The 18,590-nt window shown below is 43.6% G+C and overlaps 1 protein-coding gene and 1 long non-coding RNA gene across 6 annotated transcripts in view; one reads left to right on the top strand and one right to left on the bottom strand.

Moving 5' to 3' along the window:
- Nucleotides 1-13,795: 13,795 nt before the first annotated feature.
- Nucleotides 13,796-14,615, bottom strand: LOC122540903. The gene is made up of 2 exons (XR_006309452.1): nt 14,524-14,615; nt 13,796-14,211 (listed from the first exon to the last, which is right to left on the bottom strand). It is a non-coding gene; the product is annotated as an uncharacterized LOC122540903 (long non-coding RNA).
- The window catches only part of map2k5 (mitogen-activated protein kinase kinase 5), a 274,682-nt gene continuing 270,702 nt past the window's right edge, over nt 14,611-18,590 (top strand). For all 5 annotated transcript variants that reach the window (XM_043677181.1, XM_043677180.1, XM_043677182.1 and 2 more), the window contains exon 1: nt 14,611-14,831. In XM_043677181.1, the coding sequence (XP_043533116.1) occupies nt 14,691-14,831 (141 nt within the window). In that variant the 5' untranslated portion in view covers nt 14,611-14,690. The remainder of the gene's footprint in view (nt 14,832-18,590) is intronic.

The following is an 18,590-nucleotide window of genomic DNA, read 5'->3' on the forward strand; positions in this document are numbered from 1 at the left end:
TCTGGTCTCCTTCCTATCGGAAAGATGTTGTGAAACTTGAAAGGGTTCAGAAAAGATTTACAAGGATGTTGTCAGGGTTGGAGGATTTGAGCTATAGGGAGAGGCTGAACAGGCTGGGGCTGTTTTCCGTGGAGCGTTGGAGGTTGAGGGGTGACCTTATAGAGGTTTACAAAATTATGAGGGGCATGGATAGGATAAATAGACAAAGTATTTTCCCTGTGGTGGGGGAGTCCAGAACTAGAGGGCCTAGGTTTAGGGTGAGAGGGGAAAGATATAAAAGAGACCTAAGGGGCAACGTTTTCATATAGAGTGTGGTACATGTATGGAATAAGCTGCCAGAGGAAGTGGTGGAGGCTGGTACAATTACAACAATTAAGAGGCATTTGGATGGGCATCTGAATAGGAACGGTTTGGAGGGATATGGACTGGGTGCTAGCAGGTGGGACTAGATTGGACAGCATGGATGGGTTAGACCAAAGGGTCTGTTTCCATGCTGTACATCTCTATGACTCTCTGACTCTATTCTTCCCCGTTTATCAGGGCATTGAGAATTACGTACCTCCTGTGTGTGTCTTGAACACACTCTAGTAACTTAAATGGGAGATTCCTCCCAACCAATATAGCCACTCCCCTACTTCTGGTATTAAAAGATGAAAAGTAAACCCAATCAAAGCCATTCTGCTGTAGTTTCAAGTGCTCCCTATCATCCAAGTGTGTCTCCTATAACAAAGCAATATCCACCTTCTCCTTTCTAAGATTCAAAAGTACCTTCTTCCTCTTAATTGGTGAATGACTCCCCTTGATATTCCAGGTACACCATTTAATCAAGTCATTAGCCATAACCTTTAAATTCCAGAGAGGAGGAACTCGAACCACAAATCGCTGAGCCATAGTGTCACAAGATCCATCAAATGTAAAAACTACATAAACTAAAACCACTACATTTAACAAACCTAAAAAGCTATCAAAGACTATATACAACAAAAAACAAAAAACAAACCAACATATAAAGCGCCAACAGTGCTGAATAGGGGAACTCAGCCCCTGCCCAGTGAGAGCAACTACTCATCCCAAAACTCAATTTCACATCCCACTGCCAAGACTGCAGCCCAGGCATTTAATTATCTGAACTGGGCATAAACTGCCCGTAAGTAGGCATCTAACCAGCCCAACCATTTTCTCTCCTCCTAGCTCGAGCTACACTGCAAACACAAGCAGAAAAGAAAGAAGATACACCATGGAATAGCAATATGAATAAAGAATTTTTTAAAAAGAAACAAAGGAGCCAATACCCCACTATCCTTGGTATAACTTAACTTAGAAATTGAAAGTATACACCTCAACCAGATTTATAGTTTAAACCAGATTATTTCCAATAAAGAAAAGGAAATGAAAGCCCCAACCGGACTTCCTGTTTTTAAAGAAAGACAACAAAGACATATCCAAACAACATTACTACTTGTACATACTTAATTGTTCATATTTGGTTAATTTGTCCACAAAGTCTCTTGCCTTCTCTGATGTGTCAAAGAAATGTACAATCCATCTAAGGTGATCCAAAGCACCGCCGGATACCTCAGAGAGTATTGGATCCCAAGCTCCCTCAGTCTTCTCTTGACATAGTCATAAGATTTTCTTTTCTGGATCACCATCACTAAGAAGAACATGATCTTAGAGCCCTTGTAAATTAGGGCCTTTGGATCCTTCCTGTAGATTCTAGAAGCTTCCACGATTTTCTCTTATTTCTATAATGATGAAACTGCACCGAGAGGACAAGGACGTTGACCCAGATCTGATCTCCACGCTGTGACGCAATGAGCCCTCTCAATCTTCAAGCCTCTCATTCCAGCCTCCAAGTTAAAGACTTTCAGCAATCAGTCCTCAATAAATTCCGCCAGCTGTTCACCTTCTTTAACCTCCGGCAGACCGACGATCTGAATATTTTTTCTCCTGCCCCTGTTCTCAAGATCATCCACTTGGCCATCCAAGTTACAGATCTGCGTCTCCAGGGCTTGGATCCTATCCTTGGAGGAATTGGTATCAGCTTCTACCACTGTGACTCTGTGTTCAATCTCATCTATCCTCTTTTCCAGGTCTCCCAGCTGCTGTTCATGCTTCTGCAGCATGATAGAGATCAGGGTCAGCTTCTCCTCGATCTGCTTCCCCAACACCTCGCGAGATTTTGCAAGCTCCTTCACTAGGGCCTGATAAATAATTGAGTCTGAGGATACTGCAGGCTGGGCTGCGCGCTCGGCCTTGGACGTTCGTCCTTCCTTCTTTGGCATCTCTGGACGGCAAAAACGCAGGTAAGTTGATTTTTCAGTTTCCTGGGACTCCACGATATCCATGATATCACAATGGTCCGCTTGTGCTGCGGTGTGGAACTCTGCAATGAGATCCTACTAGATTGCCACCATCTTGGATCCCATCTTAAATTACTTTTAAACATTGTTACTGTTCCTGCATCCATAACTTTCTCTGGCAGTTCAAGCCACAGATGAACCACTCTTTGTGTAAAAAGGTTGCCCCTCACCCCCGTGTCCATTTAGAATCTTAATCATCTCACCTTAAAAAAAAGGCCTGGTTTTGAACTCTCCCAACCTTTGGTATTCACCTTATCTTTGTCCCTTATGATTTTATGAACCTCTACAAGGTCACTCCTCAACCTTATATGCTACAGTGAAAAAAGTCCCAGTCATTCCAGCCCATTTTTATAACTCAAACCCTCCATTCCAGGCAAATCTTTTCTGAACCCTCCCCGGTTTAATAATATCTTTCATATAACAAGGTGACCAGAACTGCACACAGCATTCCAGAAGAGGCTTCACCAATGTGCTGTATAACCTCAACATGATGTCCCAATTCTTATAGTCAAAGCTATGAGTAATGAAGGCAAATGAAGGCTAAACGCCTTTTTAACCACCCTATTTACCTGTGACACAAATTTTAAAGAATTATGTACCAGAACTCCTAAGTGTCTCCATTCTACAACACTAATGACCCTACCATTAGTCGTATAAGTCCTGCCTTTTTTTTTAACAAAATGTAATAGCTCATATTTATCCAAATTAGATTCCATCTGCCACTCCTCCATTGACTGAATTGATCAAGATCTCTTTTTAATCTTCAATATCCTTCTTCACTCTACACTATACCACCAATTTCGGTGTCATTCACAAACATACTAACCATGCCTCCTATATTCTCATCCAAATCATTTATATAAATGACAAACAAAAATCTTCTACTGAGAAACAAATTAGCACAATTCCTGACATAAAAACCAGACAGGGTATCTGACAGCTGCAATTTATTGAATGCTTGACCTGACTATTATGCAGTCGAGAGTGAGGTGCTGGATAAGCACAGCCAGTCAGGCAGCATCCAAGGAGCAGGAAAATCGACGTTTCGAACATGAGCCCTTCGTCAGGAATGAGTCTTATGGGCTAAGGGGGCTGAGAGATAAATGGGAGGGGGGTTGGGGCTGGGAGCCTGCTGTGCTGTTCCAGCAATAAAGTTTCAACTTTGATCTCCAGCATCTGCAGACCTCACTTTCTCCTCGAACCACATAGGTGGGAAGGAAGAGGGACAGGTCAAGAGGGTGTTGCCAAGTTGGAGGGTTGGGTCTGGAATAAGGTGGGGGGAGGGGAACTGAGGAAACTGGTGAAATCCACATTGATCCCATGTGGTTGGAGGGTCCCAAGATGGAAGATAGGGTGTTCTTCCTCCAGCCCCCAGGTGGTAAGGATTTGGTCGTGGAGGAGGACCAGGACCTGCATGTCCTTGGGAGAGTGGGAGGAGGACTTAAAGTGTTCGGCCCCGGGGCAGTGGGGTTGTTTCGTGCATGTGTCCCGGAGATGTTCTCTGAAGCATTCCGCAAGTAGGTGTCCTGCCTCCCCAATGTAGAGGAGACCACATCGGGAGCAATGAATGTAGTAAATGACATGTGTGGAAGTGCAGGTAAATCTCTGATGGATGTGGAAGGTTTCTTTGGGACCTTGGCAGTGGTAAGGGGGGAGATGTGGGCGCAGGTTTTGCAATTCCTGCGATGGCAGGGGTAGGTGCTAGAAGTGGAGGGTAGGTTGGTGGGAGGCATGGATCTGACAAGAGAGTCGCAGAGGAAATAATCTTTACAGAACGTGGATAAGGGTGGGGAGGGAAATATATCCCTGCTGGTGAGGCCTGTTTTTAGGTGTTGGAAATAACGGAGGATGATGTTATTTATCCGGAGGTTGGTGAGGTAGAAGGTAAGGACAGTGGGGGGTTCTGTCCTTGATGTGTTTGGAGAGATGGGGTTTGAGGGCAGAGGTGCGGGAAGTGGATGAGATGCACTGGAGAGCATCTTCAACCACATGGGAAGGGAAATTGCAGTCTTTGAAGAAAGAGGTCATCTGGCATGTTTTGTGGTGGAATTGGTCCTCCTGGGAGCAGATGTGGTGGAGGCGGAGGAATTGAGAATAAAGGACAGCATTTTTACAGGAGGTAGGGTGGGAGGAGGTATAGTCCAGGTAGCTGTGGGAGTCGGTGGGCTTGTAGTAGATGTCCATGTTGAGTCGTTCACCGTTAATGGAGATGGGGAGGTCCAGGAAGGTGTCCGAGATGGTCCAGGTGAACTTAGGGTCTGGGTAGAATGTGTTAGTGACTATTCAACCTCCTCTTGTGAGCATGAGGTAGCGCCGAAACAGTCATTGATGTGGCGGAAGAAAAGATGTTTGGCACAGTTGCCTTCATTGGTCAGAACATTGTGTATAGGAGTTGGTACTTCTTGTTGTGGCTGTACAGGACATTGATGAGGCCACTTTTAGAATATTGAGTATAATTCTGGTTGTCCCTACATGGAAAGATGCTGTTAAATTTGAGAGGGTGCAGAAAAAAATTTACAAAGCATGTTGCTGGGCATGGAGGGTTTGAGTTATAAGGAGAGGCTGAAAAGGCTGGGCTATTTTAACCCTGAAGCAATGGAGCCTGAGGGGTGACCTTACAGAGGTTTATAAAATCATGATGGGTGTGGATAGGGTTAATAGCCAAGGGTGGGACAATCCAAAATTATAGGGCATAGATTTAGAGAAGGGAAAGATTGAAAAAGGACCCAAGGGATAGCTTTTTCACGCAGGGGGTTGTGCATATTTGGAACAAGCTGCCAAAGGAAGTGGTGGAGGCTGGTACAATTGCAACACTTAAAAGACATCCGGATGGGTATATGAATAGGGAGAGTTCAGAGTGATATGGGCCAAATATTAGCCTATGTTTGGAAAGTTAAAATCCCCTACCATTATAACCCTATTATTCTTAGAGATATGTGAGATGTCCTTACATATTTGTTTCTCAATTTCCAACTGACTATTGGGAGACCAATAATACAATCCCAACTTGGTGATCATCCCATTCTTATTTCTCAATTTCACCCATGTAACTTCACTGGACAATCTCCCAGGAATATCCAAAGTACATAACGTTATCCCTAACCAAAAACGCCACTCCCCCATCTCTCTTCCCTCCCTTTCTATCCTTCTTATAGCATCTATTCCTGGAAATTAAGCTGCTGGTTGATGGAGAAGGTAAGTTGGACTGAAGTATCTGTTTCCGTGCTGTATGACTTTATATCATTGTCTTTGGAGCTGGTTTGAGAGGATCACATGGCTATTCCTGCTCCTACTTGTGGATGTTAGCTGTGGCTCAGTGGGTATGCATAAGTTTTTAATTTATTTTAAAGGGAATCCAATATAATATAATTTCATATTGATAAGTAACCGTGCAAACATTACAAGTTTCATAATATAAACAGCTAATATTATACTCGGCAAATGAGATTCTACTACAGTATAGGAAAAAGCAAAGTTGTGAAAGTACTTATAATTTTACAGAAATTGAACTTTCTTTTATCATACCAGATAACATTGTCACATGAATCCTTTACCCTGTCATGTTCTGTAAAAGCAAAAAGAGCTGTGAATATTGATGGGATCTAATACAATTTAAATTATCCACTACACAGATCTATTACATACAAATACACAGTCCACACCAGTGAAGTAATTTTGTTTTGTTTGAAACATTTCAACAATTTTCTTCCTGATTTAGTATGTATTCAGAGTGTAAGGAGTTCATCATTAGACAGAAATGTACAGCATTACACACAGAATGATCTCTCAGAGCTGAATTTTACCAGTATTTGGCTAATGTATGAATCTTGTCGAGCTTCATGGTGGATTTCTTTCTGTGGGGCATAGAGAGTTTCTTAGATTAGCTTCCAAAACTTGCCTCATTATCTATGCACCACATGTCTCGCTGCATGTGGAAGTAAGTACAAATCAGTTGTGCAACAGGTCAAATGATGTCAGTCTGGATTTACTTTGCAAGTTTATTGCGAATTGCCTCAGATATAATGTACAGAGGGAAATTAGCATCCCACTTAGCAGACAGGGACCTGGATGTCCTGGTTGATGGTGTGGTGCATTGGAGGCTCATACTCATCCACCAGAACCAGCACAGGAATCCATGTCACCAGCCTGCCACCTGGTCTAAAGTAGTGACCTGGGTCAGTCCATGGTCAATAGTTGCACAGAGTTTTGAGAAGATTTGCAGCTTAGGTTGAGGTTCTGGATGTAGGTTTGCTCGCTGAGCTAGAAGAATCATTTTCAGACATTTCATCACCATACTAGGTAACATCTTCAGTGAGTCTCTAAATGGAACACTGGTGGTGTAGCCCACTTTCTATTTATATGTTTGAGTTTCCTTGGGTTGGTGATGTAACTTCCTTGTCTTTTTCTCAGGGGGTGGTAAATGGGATCTAAGTCAATGTGTTTGCTGATAGAGTCCTGGTTTGAATTCTCATGCGTGTCTGTTTGGCTTGTCCTAGGATGGATGTGTTGTCCCAGTCGAAGTGGTGTCTTTCCTCATCCGCATGTAAGGATACTAGTGAGAATGAGTCACTTATCCTGATGGCTAGTTTTCTGCCTGTTTATCCAATGTAGTGTTTATTATAGTTCTTGCAAGGTATTTTGTAAATGACATTAGTTTTAGTTGTTGTTTGTATAGGGTCTTTCAAGTTCATTAGCTGCTGTTTTAGTGTGTTGGTGGGATTGTGGGCTACCATAATCCCAAGGGGTCTGAGTAGTTTGGCAGTCATTGGATTGGAAGAGGATTGCTTTCATATGCAGCTCTGATCGCTACCCTTCTTTTTGTAAGCATGATTGGTAAAGTTAGTCAAAGTTACAGAGGTTGTCACACATCAGGTACAAGAAGAAGGTAGATGGGTTACTGTCAGGGGACATAAAGGGAACCGGCAGGCAGTGCAGGGATCCCCTGTGGCCACTCCCCTCAACAACAAGTATACCGTTTTGGATATTGTTGGGGGGATGACTTACCAGGGGTAAGCAACGGGGCACAGGTCTCTCTCACAGAGTCTGACCCTGCTGCTCAGAAGGGAAGAGGAGCAGAGCATTAGTCATTGGGGACTCCATAATTAGGGGTACAGACAGGAAGACGTGTGGGAACAAGAGAGACTCACGGTTGGTGTGTTGCCTCCCAGATGCCAGGCTTCACGATGTGTTTTTGGGATCCTTGCAGGGGAGGGGGAGCACCCCAAATCGTGGTTCCCATAGGCACCAATGACATAGGTAGGAAGAGAAATGGGGATTTAAGGCAGAAATTCAGGGAGCTAGGATGAAAGCTTAGAGCTAGGACAAAGAGATCTCTGTTATCTCTGGCTTGTTGCCCGTGCTATATGCTAGTGAGGCAGGGAATAGGGAGACAGAGGAGTTGAACACATGGTTACAGGGATAGTGCAGGAGGGACGGTTTTGGATTCCTGGATAATTGGGGCTCTTTCTGGGTAGGTGGGACCTCTACAAACAGGATGGTCTTCACCTGAACCAGAGGGGTACCAATATCCTGGGCAGGGGGCGGGGGGGAGAGGATCTACCAATGTTTTTCGGTTGGGTTTAGGCTAATTCAGCTGGGGGATGGGAACCCAAACTGTAGTTTGAGTATCTAGGAGGTTGAGAGTAGGAAGATCCAAAATAATATTTCAGGGTTATAAGAGGGCATCAGCAAGCAAGATGTTTGAAGTGTGTCTATTTCAATGCCAAATTTTCGATGTTGTGGCCATTTCAGGGACATAGGTAGGGCAGGGACAGGAATAGTTGCTGCAGATTCCAGGATTTAGATGTCTCAGTAAGAATAGGGAAGGTAGTAAAAGAGGTGGGGGACTTCAACTTCCCAAATATTGACTGGGAATATTATAGTTCAAGTACTTTAGATGGGTCAGTTTTTGTCCGTTGTGTGCAGCAGGGTTTTCTGACACAGTATGTAGACAGGCCAACAAGGGGCGAGGCCACATTAGATTTGGTACTGGGTAATGAACCCGGCCAGGTGTTAGATTTGGAGGTAGGTGAGCACTTTGGTGATAGTGACCACAATTCAGTTATGTTTACTTTAGCGATGGAAGGGATAGGTATACACCAGAGGGCAAAAGCTACAGCTGGGGGAAAGGCAATTACGATGCCATTAGACAAGATTTAGGATGCATAGGATTGGGAAGGAAACTGCAGGGGGTGGGCACAATAGAAATATGTAGCTTATTCAAGGAACAGCTATTGTGTGTATTTGCTAAGTATGTACCTGTCAGACAGGGTTGTCGAGCGAAGAAGCCGTGGTTTACTAAGGAAGTTGAATCACTTGTCAAGAGGAAGAAGAAATTTTATGTTAGGATGAGATGTGAAGGCTCAGTTAGGGTGCTTGAGAGTTACAAGGTAGCCAGCAAAGACCTAAAGAGAGAGCTAAGATGAGCAAGGAGGGAACATGAGAAGTTGTTGGAGAATAGGATTGGGAAAACACTAAAACTTTCTATACGTCCATAAGGGATAAAAGAATGATGAGAGTAAGATTAGTGCCAGTTAAGGACAGTAGTGGGAAGTTGTGTATGGAGTCAGAAGATATAGGGGAAGCGCTAAATGAATATTTTCATCAGTATTCACACTGGAAAAAGATAATGTTGTCGAGGAGAATAATGAGAAACAGGCTACGAGACTAGATGGGATTGAGGTTCACAAGGAGGAGCTGTTAGAAATTCTGGAAAGTGTGAAAATAGATAAATCTTCTGGGCTAGATGGGATTTATCTGAGGATTCTCTGGGAAGCCAGGAAGGAGACTGCCAAGCCTTTGGCTTTGATCTTTAAGTTGTCATTGTCTACAGGAATAATACCAGAAAACTGGAGGATAGCAGATGTTGTTCCCTTGTTCAAGAAGGTGGAGTTGAGACAACACTGATAATTATAGAACAGTGAGCCTTTCTTTGGTTGTGAGTACTGTGTTGGAAAAGGTTATAAGAGATAGGATTTATAATCATCTCGATAGGAATAAGTTGATTAGGGATAGCCAACATGGTTTTGTGTAGGATAGATTGTACCTTGTAACCCTTACTGAGTTCTTTGACAAGGTGACCAAATAGGTGAATGAGGGTAAAGCTGTTGATGTGGTGTATATGGATTTCAGTAAGGCGTTTGATAAGGTTCTCAAGGATAGGCTACTGCACAAAATACGGAGGCATGGGATTAAGGGCGATTTAGCGGTTTGGTTCAGAAATTGGCTAGCTGAAAGAAGACAGAGGGTGTCGGTTGATGCGAAAGATTCATCCTGGAGTTCAATTCCTAGTGGTGTACCGCAAAGATCTGTTTTGGGTCTGCTGCTGTTTGTCATTTTTATAAATTACCTGGATGAGGGCGTAGAAGGATGGGCTAGTAAATTTACAGATGACACGAAGGTCCGTACAGTTGTGGATAGTGCTGAAGCACATTGTAGGTTACAGAGGGACATAGATAAGTTGCAGAGCTGAGCTGAGAGGTGACAAATGGAGTTCACTTTGGATGGAGTAACAAGAATGCAGAGTATTGGGCAAATGGTGAGATTCTTGGTAGTTTAGATGAGCAGAGAGATCTCGGTGTCCATGTGGATCCCTCAAAATTGCTACCCAGGTTGATGTGGCTGTTAAGAAGGCACACAGGATCTGTTAGCTTTTATTAGTAGAGGGATTGAGTTTCGGAGCCATGAGGTATTGCTGCAGCTGTACAAAACTCTGGTGCAGCTGCACTTGCAGTATTGTGTGCAGTTCTGGTCACTGTGTTATAGGAAGGATGTGGAAGCTTTGGAAAGGGTTCAGAGGAGATTTACTAGGATGTTGCCTGTTATGGAGGGAAGGTCATATGAGGAAAGGCTGAGAGTCTTGAGGCTGTTTCCGTTAGAGAGAAAGTTGAGAGGTAACTTAATTGATAATCAGGTTAGATCGGGTGGACAGTGAGAGCCCTTTTCCTCAGATAGTGATGGCTAGTACGAGGGGGTATAGCTTCAAATTCGGGGTGATAGATATAGGACAGATATCAGAAGTAGTTTCTTTACTCAGAGGGTAGTAGGAGCATGGAAAGCACTGCCTGCAACAGTTCTTGACTCGCCAACTTTATGGGCATTTAAATGGTCATTGGATAGGCATATGGATAACAATGGAATAGTGTAGTTTAGATGAGCTTCACATTGGTTTCATAGGGCGGCACAACATTGAGAGCCGAAGGGCCTGTACTGCGCTGTAATGTTCTGTTACAGACTTTCTGGTTCACATCAATTAAACTATTTTAAATTGCTGCATTACGTTCTGCTGCATTATAAATTATTGCTTTGACTTACTTATATGATCAGTGCTTCAAAGGAGATGAGAAAAGAGATGCTCAAGCTCATCCATAGAAGCCATCAAGGAAATCAATGTAGTCTGAGGAAGGCAACAAAAGTGCTCTACTGGCCAAATATAGGCAATGAAATTAAGGACCACATCAGCCAGTGCGGTGTTTGCAGTGAATACTAAAGTAAGAAAGCTGAAGAGACACTTATGACATCTAAACATGAAGGTTAAAGTGGACTTCTTTATTTTAGAGTCATAGAGAGGTACAGCATGGAAACAGACCCTTCGGTCCAACTCGTTCATGCCAATCAGATATTCTAACCTAATCTAGTCCCATTTGCCAGCACTTGGCGCGTATCCCTCTAAACCCTTCCTATTCATATGTCCATCCAGATAACTTTTAAATGCTGTAATTGTACTAACCTCCACCACTTCCTCTGGCAGCTCATTCCATACGTGCACCACCCTCTGTATAAAAAGTTGCCCCTTAGGTCCCTTTTATATCTTTCTCCTCTTACCCTAAACCTATGTCCTCTAGTTCTGGACTCCCCCACCCCAGGGAAAAGGCCTTGTCTATTTATCCTATCAATGCCCCTCATGATTGTATAAATCTCAGCCTCCGACACTCCAGGAAAAACAGCCCCAGCCTGTTCAGCCTCTTCTCTAGGCTCAAATCCTCCAATCCTGGCAACATCCTTGTAAATCTTTTCTGAACACTTACAAGTTTCACACCATGGGCGGCATGATGGCTCAGTGGTTAGTACTGCTGCCCCACAGCACCAGGGACCCAGATTCGATTCCAACCTTGGGTGACTGTGTAGAATTTGCACATTCTACCCGTGTCTGCGTGGGTTTCCTCTGGATGCTCTGGTTTCCTCCCACAGTCCAAAGATGTGCAGGTGAGGTGCATTGGCCATTCTAAATTGCCCATAGTGTTAGGTGCTTTAGTCAGAGAGAAATAGGTCTGGGTGGGTTTCTCTTCGGAGAGTCGGTGTGGACTTATTGGGCCGAAGGGCCTGTTTCCACACTGTAGAGAATCTAATCTAATCCTTCCAATCAGAAGGAGACCAGAATTCATGGAATATTCCAAAAGTGGCCTAATCAATGTCCTGTACAGCCGCAACATGACCTCCCAATTCCTGTACTCAATGCTCTAACCAATAAAGGAACGCATACCAAACGCTTTCTTCATTATCCTATCTGCCTGCGTCTCTACTTTCAAGGAACTATGAATCTGCACTCCAAGGTCTCTTTGTTCAGCAACACTCCCACAGGTTCTTACCATTAAGTGTGTAAGTCCTGTTCTGATTTGCTTTTCCAAAATGCAGCACCTCACATTTATCTAAATTAAACTCCATCTGCCACTCCTCAGCACATTGGCCCATTTGATCAAGATCCTGTTGTACTCTGAGGTAACCTTCTTCACTGTTCACTACACCTCCAATTTTGGTGTCATTTGCAAACTTACTAACTATACCTCCTATGTTCACCTGGAAGCGATTATCTTGTCATCCTCCACTACTATTCTGACGTAGAGTAGATTAGATTTTTAGATTACATTACAGTGTGGAAACAGGCCCTTTGGCCCAACAAGTCCACACCGACCCGCCGAAGCGCAACCCACCCATACCCCTACATTTACCCCTTACCTAACACTACGGGCAATTTAGCATGGCCAATTCACTTGACCTGCACATCTTTGGACTGTGGGAGGAAACCGGAGCACCCGGAGGAAACCCACACAGACACGGGGAGAACGTGCAAACTCCACACAGTCAGTCACCTAATGCGGGAATTGAACCCGGGTCTCTGGTGCTGTGAGGCAGCAGTGCTAACCACTGTGCCACCGTTATACCAGTTGATGTCAAAAACTACCAGAAAGTTTGTAGAGTTTTTGAAAGTATACTTCAGGTGTAATGAATGACAGTGGCTGTTAATTCATGAGTTCCGTTGCTTCCTAAAAGATTGGAAATGCAATATCAAACATCATCTCCACGATATCCCCAAATATAAAGGCTGAAACAGCAATGAAAATCATAAAAAAATCAGGCAAATCCAGCACAGTCTTGTGTCAGGCAATCCTTGAATGGGATGTACAACTACTAACTACTCTTCAAATAGTGAAAAATACTATTGAAGCCAGACATAGTAATAGGCATGAGTGACAAAATCAAGCTGAAACAACAGAAGCCAAACTTCACTTTGATCAAACTGCCAATTCATTGCCAGAATGGAGCACTGGAGAATCAGAGTGCAAACATGCAGTACCTTCAATGATAGTCAAGTTGTGAGGCAACTTGAGACCTGCATATAAGCACATCAACCTGAACCCAATATACCGACCACTGCAACGGCCAGTTGGAACTGACAACCGGAAGCGGCACATTCAAACCACTATAAATGCCGGAGGAAACATCACAGAAGCGTTTCACAAGAGGCTCCCAAGCACTGAGGATGTCACCTAGAGAGGGGACGAAACGTCTGCAACACAAATTCCCAGCTCGGCGAACAGAACCACAACAATAGCTGTATAGTTTGTGGCAGCCAATAAAGACACATCACCTGAAACATAAGTGAACATACCGGGCTACGAATGCACATTAGCAAAGATGGTCAGGAAACTAATATACCAGCAGGCCTTGTAAACATTGGGCCCTTACTATATCTATTCCCAACCTTGGAGAATTTTATGAATTTTTCAGTGCTAACATGAAGCTGCTTTCAATATCAGCTTTTGTAACTTGGCATTATACTATTTTATAATTTTCCCATGTGAAATGCCTTGTGATTTTTTTCAGTTAGACATGCTTTAGACTGTTTTTAAATCTCCTGTCCTTATGCATAATAGTTAAATATAACTTTTGCTCCGAATTGACTGCAGGGTAATTGACGAGAAGTTCCCTATAACTAGATAACCACTTACAAATTTGTGATCTGTTGCCATGGTGAGAGGCTATTAAAGTTTGGGTGGGTGGAGCAGAAACTGACCGATTCTTTATATTCAGCAATGTACCGGTTGCATGTTATATTGGCTTCACGTTTCTTCCCTTTGTAACTTGAATGCTTTAGAAATGGTTTTACCATTTAAGTCTGACACGAATAAAGAGAAATATGCTGGAAAATACTGTATTTGCTAAGTCAGTTTTATTTATATTTGAACAGTCTTGTTCTGCAAACACAAAAGTTATAATTTTTAAAAAGAACCCTTCTTGATGTTTGCCTTTGACGAGGTTTGCCAACTCTGCTTGGCCCAGTCCCTAGCTCAATCAAATGGAATTTGGAACGCCCATTTTCGATCCTTTTATAACTAATAAGATCAAAGGCAAAAGGTACATCTTTTCTCCCATTTAATGTGGTTGTGATTTTTGGTTGCTTGGTTGCTTGAGTAGCGACCAGGCGATCAATCTTCCATGACTCCTGGAGAAGTTGGTTTCTGGGCTCCTCCCACTCTGGTGCAGAGGGGAAAGGCGTCCGCCGGCTCTGCGATGTGTTTTCGATCACGGGTCCGAAGAACTCCACCTCCCGTCATTTTTGGTCCGGTTTCTAATGCAAAATACTGTACTATAATTCCTTTATTTAGAAGCGGAAGGACGCGGTAGAGGAGGAGAAAGAGAAGCAAAAAAAAAACGTGTAAATGAAAAAAAATGGAACCGCCACGATGAAATAAGGGCCACGGAATCAAATTAAAAGCGGCGAATATCTGTTGGGAAAGGAAAATAGAATCGAGAAACATTTTGAAGCTTCTTGAAAAGGGAGCATAAACTCCATGTTATTGGTCGAAGCTAATAGGCCAGCCGGCGCGCAAACGCAGGGTGTCAGTGCAGGAGAGACATATACGAGAGATTGAGGCCTTACCTGGAGGCGAGGCCGTCAGTTCAGGTTCCGAGCAACCGTTGGTCCTCGTCTGGGATCGAGGCGAGCGTCACCGGTCGGTGTGGGGGTGTGGGCGCGCGGGCGGCCGTTGGTCGTCAGTCCAAGCTCGCGGGCAGTCGCGAGGTGGAGAATGAGGCCCCGCGCGAGCAATGCTCGTGCCCCGTGAGATGGAGCCCAAGGCGCAGCCGCCGCCCCAGCAGCAGTTGGTCATCCGCATCAAGGTCCCGGACGGCGGCGATGTGGACTGGAGCATCCCGTTAGGCTCGCCACTGCTCTTCAGAGATGTGTTGGTAAGAGTGGTGCAGTTGGCAAGGCTGCTGGTTTCGGTTGTGGGCGCCCCCGGGCCTACTGATTTACGGCAATGGGGACTTGACAAATCCGCTAGTTTCCTGAATGGGATCTGACAGATTACGGAATTTGTGGGCTGAGGATCTGACAGGCTGCTGGCTTGGATGTTGACAGTTGACAAACTGCTGCCCTTTTTTTTGGCCGAGGAGCCCAAGCTGCTGGCCTCTGGGTCCGAGGAGCTGACAGGCTGCTGGTTTTGAGAGTAAGGACTTGACGGCAGGGCAATTAGTGTGTAGAAGGCATGACAGGCTGAGGATTTGGATGCCACCTCATGAACGGCTGATTTTGGGATTGTGGAACAGACAGGTTTGTGGTCTCACGGTTGAGGACTTGATCAACTGCTGTTTTTGTGGCTGGGACCCTAAGGGGTTGCTAATTTCTAGAATGAGGATCTGGTTCAGTCATGTCCACTTGGTTTTAGAAGAACCTATCCACCTTGGTCCCATTTTCCAGTATTTGGTCCATAGCCTTGTATGCTATAACACTTCAAGTAATCATCTAAATTCTACTAAAATATTTGTTCCATCCTGTTGTGAGAAACAGAACTCACTTACAAATCAGCCTGAGACAAAGCCTTGGAAACAAGAACAATTTATTACAGCCTTGCAAGTACCGGGCACTTCTGCAATCAAGCAGAAATGCGTGCAAAAACAGAGCATATTAGCTTTCTTATTCCGTTTACAAGTTGCGGAATCGTGCCTCCCTTTTCCCATCCTATCATAGACCGATTACTTCATTTGTTTTGTTTTTCTCTAGTTATTTTCTTATCTGGCCATCTTGCTGTCCTTGTATGTCTGCATTCTTTGTTCCTTGTTTGTTACAGCTTGTTCTTTTATCCAGTTTCTCTTATCATACTATAAGCTTTATTGTGAAATGACCCTGCTGCTTTTTGTGGTCAACTACAACACTTTAAAGTTATTTCCTAACTTAAAACTATTTTCTTTAAAAGCCCCTCTATATTCATTAAAGTCTTAGCCTTACGTATGCTACATGCTACAAGAATTCCGCGACCGTTTGTGTAATGTTCCCCTTCCCCACCTGCAGAAACTACATTTATAACCTCCCACACTGTGCCTACCACCCTTTCAAGCACTAAATTTTAGATACCCATGCCCTTTGCCTTCTATGCCCTATGACATCTGTACCCTCTGGTTACTGACTCCTCCACCAGGGGAAAAGTTTCAGCCTGTCTATACCCTGCATAACATTCTGCACCTCAGTCGTTTCCTCCCGTGGCCTTCTCTGCTCAAAGGCCAATCTAGTCTCCATAAGCTGAATGACTCCAGTCCAGGGAACATCCTGGTAAATCTCTTCCACTCTGGTTCATTTACATTGCAATATAGTGTGGTGATCAAAACTGCACTGGGTACTCCAGGCCTAACTAACCTTGTATACAGCTACATCTCCCTACTCTGGTATTTAGTGCCTTGACTAATAAAGGCAAGTGTCCCAAATGCCGCCTTAACTACCTTAACAAACCTATCATATTGCCTTCATGAATCTGTGGACAGGCACACCAAAGTACCTCTGGTTTTCTGTACTTCCTAGGGTGCAGCAATTCATTGCCTTGCTTTGCCTTGTTGGTTCTCCCAAAATACATTGCCTAACACTTTTCAGGATAAGATTCCATTGTTCTGCCTATCTGACCAGCCTGTCTATATCATCTTGTAGTTTAAGACTTTCCTCCTCACTGTTTACCACATGAATTTCTGTCATTGTAAACTTACCAATCAAATTTTATATTTGTGTCTAAATCATTAATGTACATTATAAATAGCAAATGATCCAGAACCTGTGAAATGCCACAGAGCACATGCTACCAGTCACAAAAACACAGCCTTCGACTATCGCACTCTGACTCCTGCCATTAAACCAGTTTTGGATCCAGTTTCGCAATTTACCCTGGATCCCATGGGCTCTTACCTTCTTGATCAACGGCCCAACTAGTCCTTGTCAAAGGTTATATCAAAGTACATTCATTTTACCTCATCTACATGTTTAGTCTCTTCAAAAAGCTCAAACAAACCTGTTGGACATGATCTCCCCTTCATATGCTTGATTAATCCTTTCTTCTCCAAGTAAAAATTAATTCTCTCCTTCAGAATCTCTTCCAAAGTTTTGCTTCAACTGGTGTTGGACTCTGAATTATAAACCACTGATTTGTTTTTTATTCTTGTCACCCTTCTTGAATAATAGTACCACTTTAGCTGTCTTACAATCCTTTGGCATTTCTGTGGCCAACACCCAAGACCAGCAACAGGCTAAGTGTCAGTGTCCAGATGGATTAGAAAATTAATGTCAGGGCCCTGCAATTTTCTCCCTTACCTCCCATAGCAGGCTGGAATGCATTCCATCTGAGCCCGGAGACTTATCAAATTTTAAGTTTGCTAACACTACTGGTACCTCCACTTGCTCTGTTGTAATTCATTTGAGTACATTAGTTCTCTCCTCTTATTTCTATAACTATCTTATTCTTCTCTATCTTGAATACAGTTGGACAGTACTAATTTAAAGACTCATTCCTGAAGAAGGGCCTGTGCCCGAAACGTCGAATCTCCTGTTCCCTGGATGCTGCCTGACTTGCTGTGCTGTTCCAGCAATAAAGTTTCAACTTTGATCTCCAGCATCTGCAGACCTCACTTTCTCCTCCTAATTTAAAGACTTACCTACATCATCTGTCTCCACCCAAAATTTTCCACATGGGTACCTCATGGACGCCAATCTTTTTCCAGTTATCCTCAGCTCCTACTGTACTTACTTTATGCCTTCGGCTTTTCCTTCATTTTACCTGCCATTGCTTTTTCTTATGCCCTCCAGTTGCTTTCCTAATTTATTTTTAAAGTAACCCCTGCTTTTTTCTGTATGTCTCCAGGGTTTCTGGTGTTATTATAATCTGCCATAAGCTCCTATGATTTTCCTTATCCAATATTGTACTTTACTAGATATCCAGAATTCTCTTGAGTTCATATTTTACATGAATTAACAGAGCTACTGGATTTCCCACCAGAATTTCCAGTCAGCCATAAAGGGAGGTGCAGTTGTATGGCTGTTAGTGGATGAATAGATCTGGTTGAATTATAATGCTAACCATATAATGGAATTTGCTTTCTGTGCAAATGCGTGAAAAATGGACATTCAGTGAAAAACCAGAGGAGATGCTTGCACCATTGGATATCTCAGTAGAAATTATTACATTCAGAATAGGAAATAGACAATAGATGCAGGAGTAGGCCATTCTGCCCTTCAAGCCAGTACCACCATTCATTATGATCATGGCTGATCATCCTCAATCCATATCTAGTTCCTGCCTTATCCCCATAACCCTTGATTCCACTAACCTTAAGAGCTCTATTCACCTCTTTCTTGAAAGTATCCAGTGACTTGGCCTCCACAGCCTTCTGGGGCAGAGCATTCCATACACCCACCACTCTCTGGGTGAAGAAGTTACTCCTTTACTCTGTTCTAAGTGGCTTCCTTCACTGCCTGCTGTACCTGTATGCTTGGTTTCATTGGAGGAGAAAGTGAGGACTGCAGATGCTGGAGATCAGAGCTGAAAATGTGTTGCTGGAAAAGCACAGCAGGTCAGGCAGCATCCAAGGAGCAAGAGAATCGATATTTCGGGCATGAGCCCTTCTTCAGGAATGAGGACGGTGTGCCAAGCAGGCTGAGATAAAAGGTACGGAGGAGGGACTTGGGGGAGG

Source organism: Chiloscyllium plagiosum, chromosome 36, assembly GCF_004010195.1.
Source record: "Chiloscyllium plagiosum isolate BGI_BamShark_2017 chromosome 36, ASM401019v2, whole genome shotgun sequence".
NCBI lineage: Eukaryota > Metazoa > Chordata > Chondrichthyes > Orectolobiformes > Hemiscylliidae > Chiloscyllium > Chiloscyllium plagiosum.